This window comes from Saimiri boliviensis, chromosome 6 (genome assembly GCF_048565385.1).
Source record: "Saimiri boliviensis isolate mSaiBol1 chromosome 6, mSaiBol1.pri, whole genome shotgun sequence".
In the NCBI taxonomy this organism is placed as follows: Eukaryota; Metazoa; Chordata; class Mammalia; order Primates; family Cebidae; genus Saimiri; species Saimiri boliviensis.
In genome coordinates this window covers 125,015,788-125,032,996 of record NC_133454.1, presented here as the reverse complement: position 1 = coordinate 125,032,996, position 17,209 = coordinate 125,015,788, and the positions used below count along the sequence as shown (strand labels likewise).

Below are 17,209 nucleotides of genomic sequence, written 5' to 3'. Positions count from 1 at the left end.
CTTTAAGACATTCTTGCTGTGTCGCCCAGGCTGGAGTGCAGTGGCACAATCTCAGCTCACTGCAGCCTTTGCCTCCTCAGTAACTGGGATTACAGCATGCACCACCACGGCCAGCTAATTTTTTTTGTTTGCTTGTTTGAGATGGAGTCTCACTCTGTTGCTCAGGCTGGAGTGCAGTGGCATGATCTCGGCTCATTGCAATCTTTGTCAGTTGGGTTCAAGCAATTCTCCTGCCTCAGGCTTCCGAGTAGCTGGCATTACAGCCGCCTGCTACCGTACCTGGCTAATTTTTGCAGTTTTAATAGAGATGGGGTTTCACCATCTTGGCCAGGCTGGTCTTGAACTCCTGACCTCATGATCCAGCTGCCTTGGCCTCCCAAAGTGCTGGGATGCCAGCTAATTTTTGTATTTTTGGTAGAGACAGAGTTTCACCATGTTGGCCAGGCTGACCTCAAACTCCTGACCTCAAGTGATCCACCACCTCAGCCTCCCAAAGTGCTAGGATTACAGGCATGAGCCACTGAGTCCAGCCTCCCCTGTTTATGTTTTGAGACAGAGTCCTACTCTGTCGCCCAGGCTGGAGTGCAGTGGGCGTTCTCAACTCACTGCAGCATCTGCCTCCCAGGTTCAAGCCACTCTTGTGCTTCAGCCTCCTGAGTAACTGGACTACAGGCATGCACCACCACACCCAGCTAATCTTTTGTATTTTTATCAGAGACTGGTTTTCACCTTGTCAGTTAGGCTGGTCTTGAACTCCTGGCCTCAAGCAATCTGCTCGCCTCAGCCTCCCAAAAGTGCTGGGATTACAGGCATGAGCCTGGCCTCATTCCCTGTTTAAAAATGAGGAAAGCCAGGTGCAGGGTCACGTGCCTATAATCTCAGCTACTCAGGAGGCTGAATGGGGAGGATCACTTGAAGCCAAGAGCTTGACTCCAGCCCGGGCAATATAGAGAGACTGTCTCTAAAAAAAAAAAAAAAAGGCAGGTGAGGTGGGGACTGAGGCATAGAGAATTTGAAGAATTTTCTCTCTTTTTTTTTTTTCTTTTTAAAGATGGGGTTTCACCGTATTGGTCAGGCTGGTCTTGAACTCCTGACCTCAGGTGATCCGCCCACTTCAGCCTCCCAAAGTGCTGGGATTACAGGCGTGAGCCACCGCACCCAGTAGAATTTTCTCAATTCACTTAGCTGGTACATGACGCAGCCAGTATGATCTAATGCTAGAAAACAAACACTGCAATGCTACCTTCTGAGACAGAACATTCATCACACAGCTGCTGTCACCCTGTCCAGCCAATCCCTTAACAAGGCATCAGGAGCCCTGAGTTCAAGTTCTGGCTCTGCTGCTGGCTGGCTGTGTAACCTTGGGCAAGTCCCTTACCTTCTTTGGGCTTCAAGAACCTAGGAACCTCTGCCAGGCACAGTGAGGCACGGTGGCTCATGCCTGTAATCTCACCACTTTGGGAGACCAAGGTGGGCAGATCATGAGGTCAAGAGATTGAGGTTATCCTGGCCAGCATGGCGAAACACAATCTCTACTAAAAATACAAAAATTAGCTGAGTGTGGCGGCATGCACTTGTAGTCCCAGCTATTTGGGAGGCTGAGGCAGGAGATTCTCTTGAACCTGGGAGGCGAAGGTTGCAGTGAGCCAAGATCATGCCACTGCACTCCAGCCTGGGTGACAGAGTGAGACTCTGTCTCAAAAAAAAAAAAGAAAGAAACCCAAGAAACTCATCAAGAACATTTGAGCAGCCCAAACATTCCCTGCGCCTGGGTCCCATGGCTTCTCCTTGTCCCATTCCAGCAAAGCCCCTCATTGCCCTCAGGGTCCTACCCACCTATCTTCAGGACTCCCGATGTCTTCAGGACACCCGCCATTCCTCTCCCCAGGAACACTGATTGTATATGTAGGTTCTGGATCAGGCAGGCTTGGATTCAAATCCTCATATCTTACTCATCAGGTGACCTGAGTCTAGTTGTTTCATCTTTCAGAGCCTCAGTTTCCCTTTTGCAGGGTCGCTGGGAGGATGACATGACCCAATAGTGTAAAGTGCATGGTATTCGGCTGGGCGCGGTGGCTCACGCCTGTAATCCCAGCACTTTGGGAGGCCGAGGCGAGTGGATCACAAGGTCAAGAGATCGAGACCATCCTGGTCAACATGGTGACACCCCGTCTCTACTAAAAATACAAAAAATCAGCTAGGCATGGTGGCACGTGCCTGTAATCCCAGCTACTTGGGAGGCTGAGGCAGGAGAATTGCCTGAACCCAGGAGGCGAAGGTTGCGGTGAGCCGAGATTGCGCCATTGCACTCCAGCCTGGGTAACAAGAGCGAAACTCTGTCTCAAAAAAAAAAAAAAGCAGTATTTCAGTAATATCAGTTATTTGTATGCTTTCTTTACAGTTTTTACCATATGTAGTGTTTACTTATTCTTTATAAAGGGATCCAAGATTTTTCACCTTCTAGGAAATAGTATTTGGCATATAAAACTAGTAAGTTATATGCTAGTTTTATCTGCTAATTATTCTACTTTTCATCAAAATAGATACATAACTCTGAAATTAAAAATATTCATTGTTGTACCACCCAAAAAAAAAAAAAAAGAAGAAAGAAAAAAAAGTGCATGGTAAATGGCAGGCACTCTTGTGGCCTCTCTGTGCAAACAATCAACTTCAGCACCCTCTCTGTGTCAAGCCTTATTCTGGATCTGAAGACAAGCTTGTTCCTCCCTGAGAGGGGAGTAAGATGGATAATAAGCAAGTCAACAGATCCACAGAGAAGAATGTTTCAGACTTTGTGCAGTACCAGGGAGAAACACAGGTGATGTGACCCAGAGGGCTAGGGATGACTGTTTCATTTAAAAATTTTTTTTAATTTTATGAATTTATTTTTGAGACGCAGTCTTGCTCTGTCACCCAGGCTGGAGTGCAGTGGTGCAATCTCAGCTCACTGCAGCCTCCGGCTCCTGGGTTCAAGCAATTCTCCTGCCTCTGCCTCCCAAGTAGTTGGGATTACAGGCATGCATCACCACTCCCGACTAATTTTTTTCCTCCAGACAGAGTCTTGCTCTGTCACTCAGGCTGGAGTGCAATGGCACAATCTTGGCTCACTGTAACCTCCGCCTTCCAGGCGCAAGTGATTCTCTTGCCTCAGCCTCCAGAGTAGCTGGGATTATAGGCATGCACCACCACACCCAGCTAATTTTTATATTTTTAGTAGAGACAGGGTTTCATGTTAGCCAGGCTGGTCTCAAACTCCTGACCTCGTGATTTGGCCTCCCAAAGTGCTGGGATTACAGGCGTGAGCCACCTCTCCCAGTTAATTTTTGTATTTTTAGTAAAGACAGGTGTTTTGTACTTTTAGTAAAGACAGGGTTTGTCCAGGTTGGTCTCGAACTCCTGACCTCAGCTGATCCGCCCACCTAGGCCTCCCAATGTGCTGGGATTACACATGAGCCACCGCACCCAGCCAAGGGATGGCTATTTAGAGAAAAGCATCTGCAGGAACCCTGACATGAGGACCGTGAAGTTGGCAGAAGAGCATCCCCAGAGGAACAAGCTCAGCCTGTCTGAGGCACCGTGGACCTGGCAGGCTCAGGTGAGCAAGGGAAACCACTGGAGGTGTTTGAAGTGGGAGAGTAATGGTGGAATTAGGGTTTTTGTTTTTGTTTTTGAGATGGAGTCTCACTCTGTTGCCAGGCAGCAGGCAGGAGTGCAATGGTGTGATCTCGGCTCACCGCAACCTCTGCCTCCTGGGTTCAAGCGGTTCTCCTGCCTCGGCCTCCTGAGTAGCTGGGACTACAGGCACACACCACCACACCCAGCTAATTATTTTATTTTTTAGTAGAGATGGGGTTTTACCATGTTGGCCAGGATGGTCTTGATCTCTTGACCTTGTGATCCATCCTCCTCAACCTCCCAAAGTGCTGGTATTACAGGTGTAAGCCACTGTACCTGGCCGGAATTAGGTTTTGAAAGGTGACTCTAACACCAGGAGGAAGAGGACCCTGAGGTATGAGAATTGCTTGAACATGGGAGGTGGAGATTGCAGAGTGGAGCCGAGATTGAGCCACCGATTTCCAGCAGAGAAAGAGCCTGTCTCAAAAAAACCCAAAAAACCAAAAACCCTAAAATTAGCCAAGCATGGTTGTGCACCTATGGTTCCAGATACTGAAGCGGGGATGAGGATGTGAGTTTAGGTGGGAGGATCCCTTGAGTATGGGATGTTGAGGCTGCAGTGAGCCAAGATCATCTACTGCCCTGGCATGGAGTGAGACCCTGTCTCCAAAAAGAAAAAAAAAGTGTGCTGGCAGATTCTAAGGCAAATAAGGTGCCACATGTGGTGATGAGGCTAGAAAAGGTGTTCTGGCCAAAGGGACCACGTGTGTTGGGCTTTGTCAACTTGCCCTGCAGACCCTGTCTGCACGTCTGCATTCCTGATCCTGCTTTGCCAGGAAGCTAAGCTCCACCTGCTGCACCTCCAGGCTCCTCAGCCCACAAGAGGCCCAGCTGGAGAGCCATGGCCAGGAGGAGATTAGGGTGATATTTGTTCCCCCAGCGCCCTCCCTGCAGGCTGCAGGGGGCCAGGCACTGCGAGTCTCCGCTGTAGGCCACAGCTCGTGGGCAGCCCTCCCTGGTTATGCCAATGGAGCAGTGTGTACTGGAGTGATGTCCCTCAGTCGCTAGCCCCAGTGGTTTCAGCTATTTCCTACGGAGGCCCTGAGAGCTGAAGGAATTTGGTTGGGCATCATTTGAGTCAGGCATCACTACTGGACTGGACTCTTTCATTGCTCCCTGTCACTGAGACCCCTCCGCAGACCCTGAAAAAGGGCTGTCATCTCCCCATCCTACTGGCAGCAGCTTTAGACACCCAGGGCCACACCCTCCTCCTGGCTCTTCCCCACCACACTCCTGGTTTTCCTCTCTGCTCCCTCCAGCTGCTCTTTCTGGTCTTTGGCATGAGTCCACCTCCTCTCCCTGCCTGACTCCATCTCCTCTGCCTGACCTGGGAATGGTGACCTCCCTGGGGCACCCTGGGCCCTCTTCTCTCCATAGTAAGCCCACCCTTTCCCACTGTCGTAGATGCCCCCTGTATAACCCCAAGCCTCTGTGTCCAGGCCAGACGTCCTGTCTGAGCTGCAGACTCCCAAGTTCGGGAGCCTCCACTTGGATGACTCACGAGCATGTCAAACTCAGCAGGGCTGGAATGGAGCTGTGGACCTTGCCCTGTGTTTCCAGCTCCTCTGCCTCCCCTCTTCCTCACCCATCCAGGCATCAGGCCAGGAAGTTGGGGCCATTCATGCCACCCGCCTCCCCAGCACCCCCACTTCACCTAGTCTTTACATCTCACCTCCCAAATACATCTCCCCAGGGCCAAGTGAGATCTGCTCTCCTGGGATGAAGGCAGGGCGCCCTGACACAGTCCCACTGCAATGAAAATAACAGCAAATTCCTCACCGTGGCTGGCCCCTCCCACCAAAACCACCACCTTCAGCTCTCCCTCTCCCCAAAATCCTGTTGTCCCAACGGTCTTCCCTCAGTTATCTGGATAGCTTCCCCCTGCAGCTTCCCCTGAGGTCAGATGCCCACAGGTGCCACTCACTCCTACTCATCTTCCAGCTTCCGGTGGAAGAGTCCCTTTGTCCCCAGGTCCCAGCCCTCTCCTGTCCTGACTCCCTGCTCTTCTCTGTCACAGTATCAGCCTCTGTTGCAGCCACCGTTCTGTGTGAAACTGACTTGGCACATTTCTAGCTCCCCCAGTCCAGCAGCTCCAGGAGGGCAGGACTGGTTCTGTGTATAAGGCAAGAGCTTAGGATGTGGTGGAGTCTGTTTGTTGAGTGATTGTTTTACTATGTTTTTTTCTTTTGAGACAAGAGTCTTGCTCTATCGACAGTCTGGAGTGCAGAGTTATGATCTCAGCTTACTGCAACCTCTGCCTCCCGGGTTCAAGCTATTCTCCTGCCTCAGCCTCCCGAGTAGAAGCTGGGACTACAGGCGCGCACCACTGAGCCTGGCTAATTTTTTTATTATTAGTAGAGACGGGGTTTCACCATTTTGGCCAGGATGGTCTGGATCTCTGGACCTCGTGATCCACCTGCCTCTGTCTCCCAAAGTGCTGCAATTACAGGTGTGAGCCACCTCGCCCAGCTTATTTTTAATTTTTTATTATCAGTAGCTGAACATAGATGTTGAGTATAGATGTTGAACATAGATCCCCATCTCACAAGCAAGGAAATAGAGGCTTAAAGACAGTAAGAATCCAACCCTGGAGTGTTTGACTGTGCTATGCTCAACTGTGAGCCATAGCCAGCTCTAAGGAGGGTCAGGACAGGTTCAAATGAGTATGAGGAAAAACTAAATATTCAATGCTCAGCCCTGTACCTGGCAGGTGGTCGGCATTTAGCATTATTCCCTGCCTTAGTGTCGACCAGGGCCCGAGAAGAAGGGGCTGCTTGCCCCTCATACCCCCTCCTGGATTCCTGCAGCAGGGACACCTGGGGACATGTGACTATGCCTCCCAGCCCTGCACCGCCAGGCTGTACTTACTAAGGGTCCGCCTAAAGCTAACCACATCAACTCATGCTCAAAGTAAAAACTGAATTCCTTGGACAGGTGTGGCTGGAAGTGGGTCTCTGAGCCTCCTCTCCCCAGTTAGACCGCTGCCCCAGGTGCTGTCCGGGAGAGGGTTCGGTGCCGCCCTGACTTGGCAGCAGCGCTCTTCCTGGATGTACCCTAGCCATCCCCACATCCTGCTGAGTTCTGTGAATCAGAGACTGAACCCTGGGGTCTCCTGGCAGGCCCCACAGTAAGGCCTGGGCCCCCAGACGCTGCAGCCTTTCCTTCCAGACCAGTGGACAAGCCTGGCTCCTCTCCAGCCATGGCCAAACTTAAGCAGCCACTCCCACCCCCTGCCAGCCCCTGCCCCTCTTCAGCCCCTGCCCCTCTCCGGCCTCTGGGCCCTGGAGTAGCGCCCCCCTCCTCCCGGCTGTTATAGCCTGGGAAGGGGGCCAGGCCCTGAGCTCAGACCTTGGCGATTCCAGAGTGTCTGAGGCCCAGAGCCAGCCCCGCCAGCATGGCCAGACGAAGGGAAAGGGGGGAGGTGGCAGGGTGGGCACCAGGAAGCATTCCGAGGGGCTGGCAGGGATGCTGGGTTCTAGCTTTGTTCTTTCTGCTCCTCTTCTGGACCCCACAGACTTCCTCCTGGGGCCTCCGTGAGCCCTGGTCAAAGGCTGCCCCCACCCTTGAGGCCGTTCCCCAGAGGGGAATGGACCAGCACTAATGAGAAGTGACTTCGGGGCCGTGGGACCCCCACGTGTGCAAGGGAGGCTGGGAAAGAGCTGGAAGGTCTGGGCTCCCGCCACACCCGCCCTCCATCGTCAGTGTGACCCTGCAGGGCCACCTCTCTCCAAGCCTCGGTGTCTCGCTCTACGCTCTACGCAGGCCTCCCGGCCCCGCCCGGAGGAATCCGCGGCCGGCCCGACGGTCCCAGGTGAGGGCCCTCTGGAAAGGGCCCAGCGCGGCGGCGGGTTCCGGCGGGGGCGGGCATCTGGGGTGGGAACCGTCCCCCACCCACCGCCTCGGCCCGCCTGCACACCCTCGCTCCTCCAGGCGGCAGCGACGACGCTTTAAACAGAAAAAAAAACTGTGCCTGGCCCAGGGCCAGCGTCCCAGCCCCCCTCGCCGCCGCCGCGCCGCGCTGCGCTCCAGCCAGGGAAAACAACTGCTCACTTCTCCCTGCGCCCTCCCCGCGCGCTCCCTGCCTCCCGGCGGCCGCGGGAAAGGAGCCCGGCCAGGGGGAGGCGCGGAGCGGGCCGGCCGCCCGGCCTTCCTCTCCCTCGCTCCTCCTCTCCGCCTCAACTTGCTCCGGCCTCCTCGCTCCTGCCTGAGTTCGGGGCCTGGGCTGGGCTTCGTCCCGGGGCCGGGAAGTTTCTGCGCTCCCCGCGGTCCAGTCTCCATCTCTGCGCCTCCCGCCGGGCCCCGCCGTCCTCTCCCGCCTGCTTCCTCCGCTGCCCTCCCTCTCTGCCCCCCACCCTCTCCCGGGGCTCCCGGCCCTCTACCCACCTCGGGCGCGGGCCCCTTGCCCCGTCCGGGCGCGCCCCCCCGGGGTCCGGTCCTGCGGCCCCGGATGCCCGGGCCCCGAGGGGCTGCTGGCGGCCTGGCCCCTGAGATGCGCGGGGCGGGGGCGGCGGGGCTGCTGGCGCTGCTGCTGCTGCCGCTGCTGGGCCTGGGCGGCGGGGCCGAGGGGGGGCCGGCCGGCGAGCGGGGCGCAGGCGGGGGCGGGGCGCTGGCCCGCGAGCGCTTCAAGGTGGTCTTTGCGCCGGTGATCTGCAAGCGGACCTGTCTCAAGGGCCAGTGTCGGGACAGTTGTCAGCAGGGCTCCAACATGACGCTCATCGGAGAGAATGGCCACAGCACAGACACGCTCACAGGCTCCGGCTTCCGCGTGGGTGAGGGCCGGGGGCACGGCTGCGGGCAGGGGAAGGACAGGCACCAGGCCCAATGGGAGAGCTAGTGGGGTCTTGTCCTTAAGAGAGTGGGGGCTGAGGATATAAAGGGCAGGGGTCTGGGGGCCCAGAGGTCTCAGGGGACTTGGGAGGCTGGAACTCTGGGGGCCAGAGTTGGAGGGCTGCATGGAGGCCTGGACTGTAAGGCTTTGCGTTAGGGTTGGGGCTTCAGGGGTAGGGAAATTCAGGTGTCCTGGATGACACAGGCTTCCCAGGAGGTGGTGAGTTCTGAGCAGGAGCACATGGGGGTTTTGAGGAATGTGAGCTGAAGACAGGAAGCCTCAGAGAAGGGATGAATATTCCCCCAAGAAACAGACTTGCTGGAAGAAACAGGAAAAGTCTTTACAAAATGTCTAAAGTGAGGCTGGCCAGGGTAGACACCTGCATTCCCTAGGAGGAGGAGCTTAGGTCAGGGCTGGGGGTGGGAGCTCGTTACTGGCAAGGTCTGAGAAGGGAGGATGTTGAGGCCTAAAAGTAGGGTGCAGGCCTGAAGGTAGAGGCTGGTTTGGGGTTCTCAGCCTCTGCTTTTCCAATGCCTTCCCATAAGCTCCCAACATCCTGACTCAGAGGTCCTCAGGGCCCCACCTCACAGCCAGCCCCTACCCCAACCCTCTACCACCTCCCCAGTTCAGTCTGGAGCCCACCCCCTCCGCAGCATCTCTCTTCAAAGGGTCAGGCCTGGGGCTCAGTCATCCTCCTGCTCGGCCCCATGGGCCAAGCTCGGGGAGGTGTCCCAGCAGTAATTACCCTCCTGGACAGGGTAATTAGGCCAGGCCCAGGATGGCACCAGCAAAACAGCCCTTCTTACACATTCCTATATTCACTCCCCACTCACAGAGCTAAGGAACCCCATTCATGTGGTTCACATTTGTCATGAGATGGAGTGTGCATGCATGTGTCTGTGTGTGTATTGCCCCTGTGTCTGGGGTCATGCTGTGGGCATGCTGTGGCACCCTATGAAGTACCCGTCTTTGTGTTGTCTCGGGTGTGTGTCTCTAGTTGCTGTTAGAGAGTGTATGGGATTTTTTTTTTTTCCGATGGAGTTTCACTCTTGTTGCCCAGACTGGAGTATACAGTGTTGCAATCTTGACTCACTGCAACCTCCAGCTCCCTTGTTCAAGTGATTCTCCTACCTCAGCTTCCTGAGTAGCTGGGATTACAGGCATTCGCCACCATGCCAGGCTAATTTTTTTGTATTTAGTAGAGATAGGGTTTCACCATGTTGGTCAGGATGGTCTCAAATTCCTGATCTCAAGTGACCCACCTGCCTCAGCCTCCAAAAGTGCTGAGATTACAGGCATGAGCCACCGCGCCCAGCCAAGTTTATGGGAGTGTTTATGTGAACCTGTGTTGGTGTCAGGATGAGTCTGTGTGTGTGACAAGAGGGCAGTAGGAGTGAGTGTACAAGTGTCCATCTCCCAGGCTCCCTGGCCATCCTGCCCAAGCTGCTGTCTCCATCTGTGCTGCCCACATCCCCCAGGCTCAGTGCCCAGGCCACAGTGGGCGGGTGTCATTGGGAGGTCACTCTCACCGCTAGAAGTGACTCACTGGGAGACCGGAAAAAGAGAATTCTACCTCCCCCAGCCCGGGACACACCCCTTTGCTATGTGAGGCCTGGCCCCAAAAGGCCAGGCAGGATGATGGGCCGGGCTGGAATGATGGGTTTCGCCCGACCATGAGGTCCATGGCTGTGGGCTTTCTGTTCCTGTGAGGCCCTGCAGGCATCCAGGAGAGCACCGACACCCCCACCCCCCGCCCTCCTGCCCTCCTGCCCATGGGAAGTAAGGGCAGCTATGGGGTGGGCAGGAGAGAGGCTAGGGCTTTGGCATGAGTCAGAGCCCCGAGGCTGGTAGTAGCACATGCAGAAGGTATGGGACAGAAACAGACAGAGGTCTCATCCTCTCCCTTAGTCACTCCATTCATTCCCCAAAACCCCTGTAGATCCAATATCTGAGGCCAATCTGGGCCCTGCGTTCCAGAGTACCCTCTATAAGGAGGCAGACAAGAACATAGCCAAGCGGGTGCTAGGCAGACCTGGCCAGGGGATGGGAAGGCAGGAGAGGGAGCTCAGGTGGGCGGGATAGGAGGAAAGGCTCCCTCCTTGTGGAGACACTGAGCTGGGAAGGATGAGATCTGCATATGCAGAGAGGGAGAATGTGGAGCCCAGCGGTGGAGGGAAGGGCATGAATGAGGCCAGGAGGCAGGAGGCAGGCACAGTTGCCAGAGGGAGGTGAGTCGGGGTGTGCGGTGCACGTGGAGGGAGCAGAGGGGGCTGGGCTGAAAAGGAGGGAGCTCTGCCTGAGGCAAATTTCTCTGGGACTCGGAGATTGTGGATCAGCAGGAGACAGGCTGGAAGCCAAGGAGGGGTCTGGGCGGCTGGCCGTGCCAGGCCAGGGCAGGAGCAGTGGCCCTGGGGAGGAGGGGAGGCAGGTTCATGGGACATGAGAGGCTGTAGCTGGGCAGGTGAGAGCAGGAGGGACGGAGCTGTGGGGGCTCAGCTGTGGATGCCTGGTGGCCAGGTGAAGAGGAGGTGGGGAGGCAGGATGCTGACTTCTGACAGTGTGCCCTGGGTGGAGGTGCCCAACAGAACCCTGGACAGGCTGGGGGCTGTGGCTGTGTCTTGAGATGAGGACACTTTTGGCATTGGTGAAGTGGGGGCCACGGGATGGTGAGGAGGGAGCGGGTGGAGAGCAGGTAGAGAGGGCTGAGGCCTGAAGGAGGGGAGGGTTTAGGGGAGAAGAGGAGGAGGCACCAGGGACGGAGCCTATCCCTTAGGAAGGCCCGAGGGGAAAGCCAGATCACCGTAATTATTTGCTACCACTTATTAAGCATCTTTGTGTACCAGGCCCCAGGGTAAGCATTTGTACAGGTCTTACCTCATCTAACACACAGCTCTGCAGATGAGGACGCTGGGGCACAGGGAGGGGATGTGAGTTGCTCAGGGTCGCACAGCTGGCACATGGCCTAGCTAGGATTTAAATCCTGGACCTGAGACTCCAGAACCCAACATGGGTGTAAGGACGATGGGGAACTAGAGGGCAGTTTTCACGTATAGGATGTATCTCTAAACCTGGCTTCCCGGGAGGACAGAGCCAGTGAGTGGCAAGGAAGTAGGGAGGAGGGAGAAGAGACAGGATGTGGGTGAGGGCCTGGGGGCCGCCTGCCCTGACCCCCCTCTTCTCCCCAGTGGTCTGCCCTCTGCCTTGCATGAACGGCGGCCAGTGCTCCTCGCGAAACCAGTGCCTGTGTCCCCCGGACTTCACCGGGCGCTTCTGCCAGGTGCCCGCTGGAGGAGCCGGCGGGAGTACCGGTGGCTTAGGCCCTGGCCTGGTCCGGGCGGGGGCCCTGTCCACAGGGGCGCTGCCGCCCCTGGCTCCGGAGGGCGAGTCTGTGGCTAGCAAGCACGCCATCTACGCCGTCCAGGTGATCGCCGACCCTCCTGGGCCGGGGGAGGGGCCCCCTGCCCAGCACGCAGCCTTCCTGGTGCCCCTAGGCCCGGGACAGATCTCGGCAGAAGGTACCAGGGGATGGGCAAACCCGGGGAGGTCGCGGTGGGCGGGCCCTAGGGTGGCCAGAGCTGGGCGGGGTCTGCCCCGGAGGAGCTCAGCGCGGTGACCCGCGGCGCGGTGCGGGCAGCCCTGAGGCCACCGCGCCCGCCCCCAGTGCAGGCCCCGCCCCCCGTGATGAACGTGCGCGTCCATCACCCGGCCGAGGCCTCGGTCCAGGTGCACCGCATCGAGGGCCGGAACGCCGAGGGCGCGGCCCCCTCCCAGCACCTGCTGCCGCACCCCAAGCCCTCGCACCCCCGGCCGCCCACCCAGAAGCCCCTGGGACGCTGCTTCCAGGACACTCTCCCCAAGCAGCCAGTGAGTGAATCCACAGTTGCGATCGACCGGCCTTTCCTTTTCTCAAGAGTTGCTCTGCCCCAACTCACCCGGATAGCAGAAAACTGAGGGGTGGAGGAAGAGGAAAAGGCCCAACCCCCACAAACGGCGCAGAGGCAGGGCGCTCTGTGACCCCATCTACCCCTCCTCCCCCTAGTGTGGCAGCAACCCCCTCCCTGGCCTCACCAAGCAGGAAGACTGCTGCGGGAGCATCGGCACTGCCTGGGGCCAGAGCAAGTGCCACAAGTGTCCCCAGCTGCAGTGTGAGTGCTTGGGCTCAATGAACGTTCCCCACCTGGGGGCCCCGCCCCACCCACCGTAGCAGTGGAGTCCCCAGCCTACCGGATTCTTTTCTACATCCTCTCTGGCCCTCCCCAGTTCCCTCCTCGCCCTTCCCTGCCAAGCTGTTCTCTCTCTGCAGACACAGGCGTGCAGAAGCCAGGGCCTTTACGTGGGGAGGTGGGCGCTGACTGCCCCCAGGGCTACAAGAGGCTCAACAGCACCCACTGCCAGGGTATGGCTGGCCAGGAGATTCTGCGGACTGGAGGGGCAGGCCAGCCATCACTGGGGGTAGGGGGTGTCCCAAAGTGGGCGAGAGAGGAGGCGGGGCTGGGGCAGGACCCTGAGGTTCTTGGAGCAGCCTGCTGTCACTCCACTGCCTCAGACCAGAAGGGCCAAACTTCCACTTATCACAGACATCAACGAGTGTGCAATGCCCGGCATGTGTCGCCATGGTGACTGCCTCAACAACCCTGGCTCCTATCGCTGTGTCTGCCCACCTGGACATAGTTTAGGCCCCTCCCGCACGCAGTGCATTGGTGAGACGGGGGCTCAGCTTCTGGGGAGGCCACAAGGCATGGATGGGAGCAAGGATCGGAGGTCGCAAGAGATCAGAGTGGGGTTAAGGGTTGACTGCAGGAGGAACAAGGCCCAGAGCCAATAGGATCAGGGATCAGCAGGGTCCGGGATCACTTGAGAGCTGCCATTAGCAGTCATATGGGGTCAGGGATTACATGGAGTCAGGCTCATGCAGATCATAGATTTAACAAGTAGGAGTGGCGAAGTCCAGGATAGCAAGAATCGGGAGTCAGTGGGGTCAGTGGTCACATAAGTTTCAGGCATCACATTAGTTCAGGGTCATATGGGGTCAGAGACCACAAGGGGATCAGGGGTTGTTTGGGCCAGAGAGACAAGGTCTGCAGTAGCTGGGCAGAGGGACATGGGCAATGTGCAGGCTCAGATGCCCATGCCTCCCACTGCCCCGTGCAGCAGACAAACCAGAGGAGAAGAGCCTGTGTTTCCGCCTGGTGAGCCCTGAGCACCAGTGCCAGCACCCACTGACCACCCGCCTCACCCGCCAGCTCTGCTGCTGCAGCGTCGGCAAGGCCTGGGGCGCGCGATGTCAGCGCTGCCCGGCAGATGGCACCGGTGAGTCGGGTGCCCAGGGCCTCGGGTTCATAGGTTCACGCACCTATCCAGGAAATGCTCACTTTTGTGTCTTGACTGCAGCTGCGTTCAAGGAGATCTGCCCAGCGGGGAAGGGATACCACATCCTCACCTCCCACCAGACACTCACCATTCAGGGCGAAAGTGACTTTTCCCTTTTCCTGCACCCTGACGGGCCACCCAAGCCCCAGCAGCTTCCGGAGAGCCCCAGCCAGGCTCCACCACCTGAGAACACAGAGGAGGAGAGAGGTCTAGCCTGGCCCCTTCTGATCCCTGACCCCTTGACCCCGATCCACAGATCTGACCTCACAGTCTAACCCCCAATTCCTTATCCCTGACCCAACCACTGACCTCCCACCTGATCCTCTGACCCCTGACCCAGAGATTTGACCCTGAGCTATAACCTCCTAAGCCTCCTACAGCCCAATCTGTAACCTAAGGCCTATCAAGGTGATCATATGACTATGCAAACACGCACCCTAACCCCAGAATCTAACCCCTGACCCTTGACCTGGAGACATGATTTTTGAACTCCCAGAGACCCTAACTACAAACACTCAGCTGTTGATCCCAGATCTGACTCCCTTCTCCCACCCCAACACTTCATGGCCCATCTTCTTCCGTTTTAGGGGTGACCACAGACTCAGTGAGTATGAGAACCCAGATGGGAGGGGCGGGCAGGCGAGGGACAGGAGAGCTCATGCTGCTGTCACCCGCAGCCGGTGAGTGAGGAGCGGTCAGTACAGCAGAGCCACGCCACTGCCACCACGTCTCCTGCCCGGCCCTACCCCGGTGAGCTGGGCACAGTAGGGATCAGTCCTCATTGGCTAAATCACTGGGTGGACGGGCAGTTCACAGCTTGAGTACTCGGGGACCATCAAGCTGGGGTGTGGGGGGCAGCCAAGGCTGAAGTGGGAAGAGAGGCTTCAGTCACTGTCCTCTCTGACCGGAGTGCAATGCCCCCCGCAGAGCTGATCTCTCGCCCCTCACCCCCGACCATGCGCTGGTTTCTGCCCGACTTGCCTCCTTCCCGCAGCGCGGTGGAGATCGCTCCCACTCAGGTCACAGGTAAGGCCTGCCCAGCGAAACCACGCCCTACGTAGGCGACGCCCTCAGTTTAATTTTCTTTCCTCCCTTCCCGCCTCCAGGCATTCCCTAGCGATAACAGGCTAGCTTTTATCCCGGCTCAGCACTGGGGAAACCTGGTGAGCAGCAGAGATCCCACCCTGCTCTAAACGATCCAAGTAGCACGGAGGTCAGCTCAATATAAGGGAGTTCATTCGTTCAACAAATACTTACTAGTGTTACCGGTCTTTTAGAATTTGTCTAGCAGGTTTCCCAGTTTTCACAGGAAAACTCCCCAGGCCAGAAAAAAAAAAAAAAAAAAAAAAAAAAAAGCCGGCCACGATATGACTCACACCTGTAATCCTGGCACTTTGGGAGGCCAAGGCTGGAGGATCACTTGAGGCAGGAGGTCAAGGCTGCAGCGAGCCATGATCGTGCCACTGCACTCCAGCCTAGGTGACAGGGTGAGACCCTGTTAAAAACAAAAACAAAAACAAAACAAAACAGGCTGGCCACAGTGGCTCACGCCTGTAATCCTAGTGCTTTGGGAAGCCAAGGAGGAGGAGGAGAAACCACACACAGACCAGTGTCTCTGAGCCAGGGGAAGTCCAGTGCCTGGAGCCTTGTCAGGAGGCTTGAGTTTTTTTTTTGGGGGGCGGGGAGCGGGGACAGAGTTTCACTCTTGTTGCCCAGGCTGTAGTACAATGGTGCGATCTCGGCTCACCACAACCTCTGCCTTCTGGGTTCGGGCAATTCTCCTGCCTCAGCCTCCTGAGTAGCTGGGATTACAGGCACGTGCCACCATGCCCAGCTAATTTTTGTATTTTTAGTAGAGACGGGGTTTCACCATGTTGACTAGGATGATCTCGATCGATCTCTTGACCTTGTGATTCACCTGCCTCGGCCTCCCAAAGTGCTGGGATTATAGGCCTGAGCCACCACGCCCGGCCGAGGCTTGAGTTTGATGCCAGAGGCTATGGGCAGTGCCTGCAGGATTTTGAGCGTCATAATTGCAAGCTCAGACTGAGCAGTCCCTCTGTGCCAGGTACCATCTGAAGAGTTTTATGTTGTAAATACCATTTAACCTTCTCATACTCTGCTAAGTGAGCCTTGTTAGCCTCATTTTCCAGATGAGAAAGCTGAGCCTCAGAGAAGTATAGTAACCTGCCCCAGGTTACACAGCTGAGCCACATTCAAGCCCATGCCAGTGTGGGCTTCAAAGCCACAAGGGAGCTATCAGCCCAACTGAAACCCTGAGCCTCACTGAGCTCCTGGGGTGAGGGCTCAGTTGGGAGATGGCTGCTCTTGGGGGCTTTGGTAATGTGGACAAGGTCCCTCAAAGGAGGAGCTGTTAAGGGAGCCTAAGGAGAGGTATTCCAGGCAGGGAGAAGAGCCTGCAAAGCCCACTTGCCAGATGGATTTGGGGCAGAGCAGAGTTCAGTGTCATGGCCCAGGCTGCATGGCAGGCATGAGGGGAAGGGGTGTGGGAGATGGAGCTGGTGAGCAGTGGGGATCCCAAGGATGGAGAGGTAGGCAGGGAGTCCTGGGCTTGGTGACAGAGAGAGTGGAGAGTTTCCTGCATCTGCCTGCCTGTGCACAGCTTTGGTACAAGTTAGGATTCCCAGGAAACCACCTCTTGCTAGCCCTGGGAGGGGGTAATAACCCTTCTGGAATGAGGGGGTCAGGTCCCTGGGGCAAGGGTTTTTGGAGTCACTGGGCTAGAGGACATTGGTGTGACAGGCTATAGGGTTTAAGATATTGAGGTGACTAGAGAGAAGGGGGTTTTAGTCCCTTGGGTGGGGGTACTGGGACAACTGAGGAGCCCTGAGGGGAAGTGGTTTGGTTTGGTTGAGGTGACTGGGGTCAGGGGCTTGGAGTGAGCTAGGAATGGAAGAATCAAGGGCCTGAGTGTGAGGTGACGGGGATGTCAGGAACCCGGAGTCCTGGTTTGGAGCTCTCTGGGATCCTGATACTGGGGTTATCTGGAATAGAGAAATAGGACATCCTGGAGTTGGAGGATGGGTTTACAGGAACTCAAGGTCATGGTGTGACTTGGGTGTTGAGGTACACCTGGGGATATGACAGAAGGGGAGCACTCCCTGCTCCGCCCCTGACCTGGCCATGCCCGCAGAGACTGATGAGTGCCGCCTGAACCAGAACATCTGTGGCCATGGAGAGTGCGTCCCGGGCCCCCCAGACTACTCCTGCCACTGCAATCCTGGCTACCGGTCACATCCGCAGCACCGCTACTGCGTGGGTGAGCGCAGGGCAGAGGGTGCAGATGGGTAGTGGAGGGAAGGCACCCCTAGACTG

The 17,209-nt window shown here is 56.7% G+C and overlaps 1 protein-coding gene and 1 non-coding gene across 4 annotated transcripts in view; both read left to right on the top strand.

Annotated features, from left to right (window-relative positions):
* Window positions 1-7,189: 7,189 nt before the first annotated feature.
* Window positions 7,190-17,209, top strand: part of LTBP3 (latent transforming growth factor beta binding protein 3) — a 19,656-nt gene continuing 9,636 nt past the window's right edge. Inside the window, exons 1-12 of one of the 3 annotated variants that reach the window (XM_010348314.3) lie at window positions 7,190-8,444; window positions 11,689-12,018; window positions 12,138-12,367; window positions 12,543-12,648; window positions 12,807-12,899; window positions 13,081-13,203; window positions 13,655-13,813; window positions 13,895-14,080; window positions 14,461-14,477; window positions 14,551-14,623; window positions 14,801-14,899; window positions 17,028-17,153. In XM_010348314.3, the coding sequence (XP_010346616.3) occupies window positions 8,123-8,444; window positions 11,689-12,018; window positions 12,138-12,367; window positions 12,543-12,648; window positions 12,807-12,899; window positions 13,081-13,203; window positions 13,655-13,813; window positions 13,895-14,080; window positions 14,461-14,477; window positions 14,551-14,623; window positions 14,801-14,899; window positions 17,028-17,153 (1,864 nt within the window). In that variant the 5' untranslated portion in view covers window positions 7,190-8,122. The remainder of the gene's footprint in view (window positions 8,445-11,688; window positions 12,019-12,137; window positions 12,368-12,542; window positions 12,649-12,806; window positions 12,900-13,080; window positions 13,204-13,654; window positions 13,814-13,894; window positions 14,081-14,460; window positions 14,478-14,550; window positions 14,624-14,800; window positions 14,900-17,027; window positions 17,154-17,209) is intronic. The other 2 variants (XM_074401707.1, XM_010348315.3) reach the window with 2 other exon arrangements.
* LOC120364794 (U7 small nuclear RNA) lies at window positions 15,131-15,192 on the top strand. The gene has a single exon (XR_005579934.1). It is a non-coding gene; the product is annotated as a U7 small nuclear RNA (small nuclear RNA).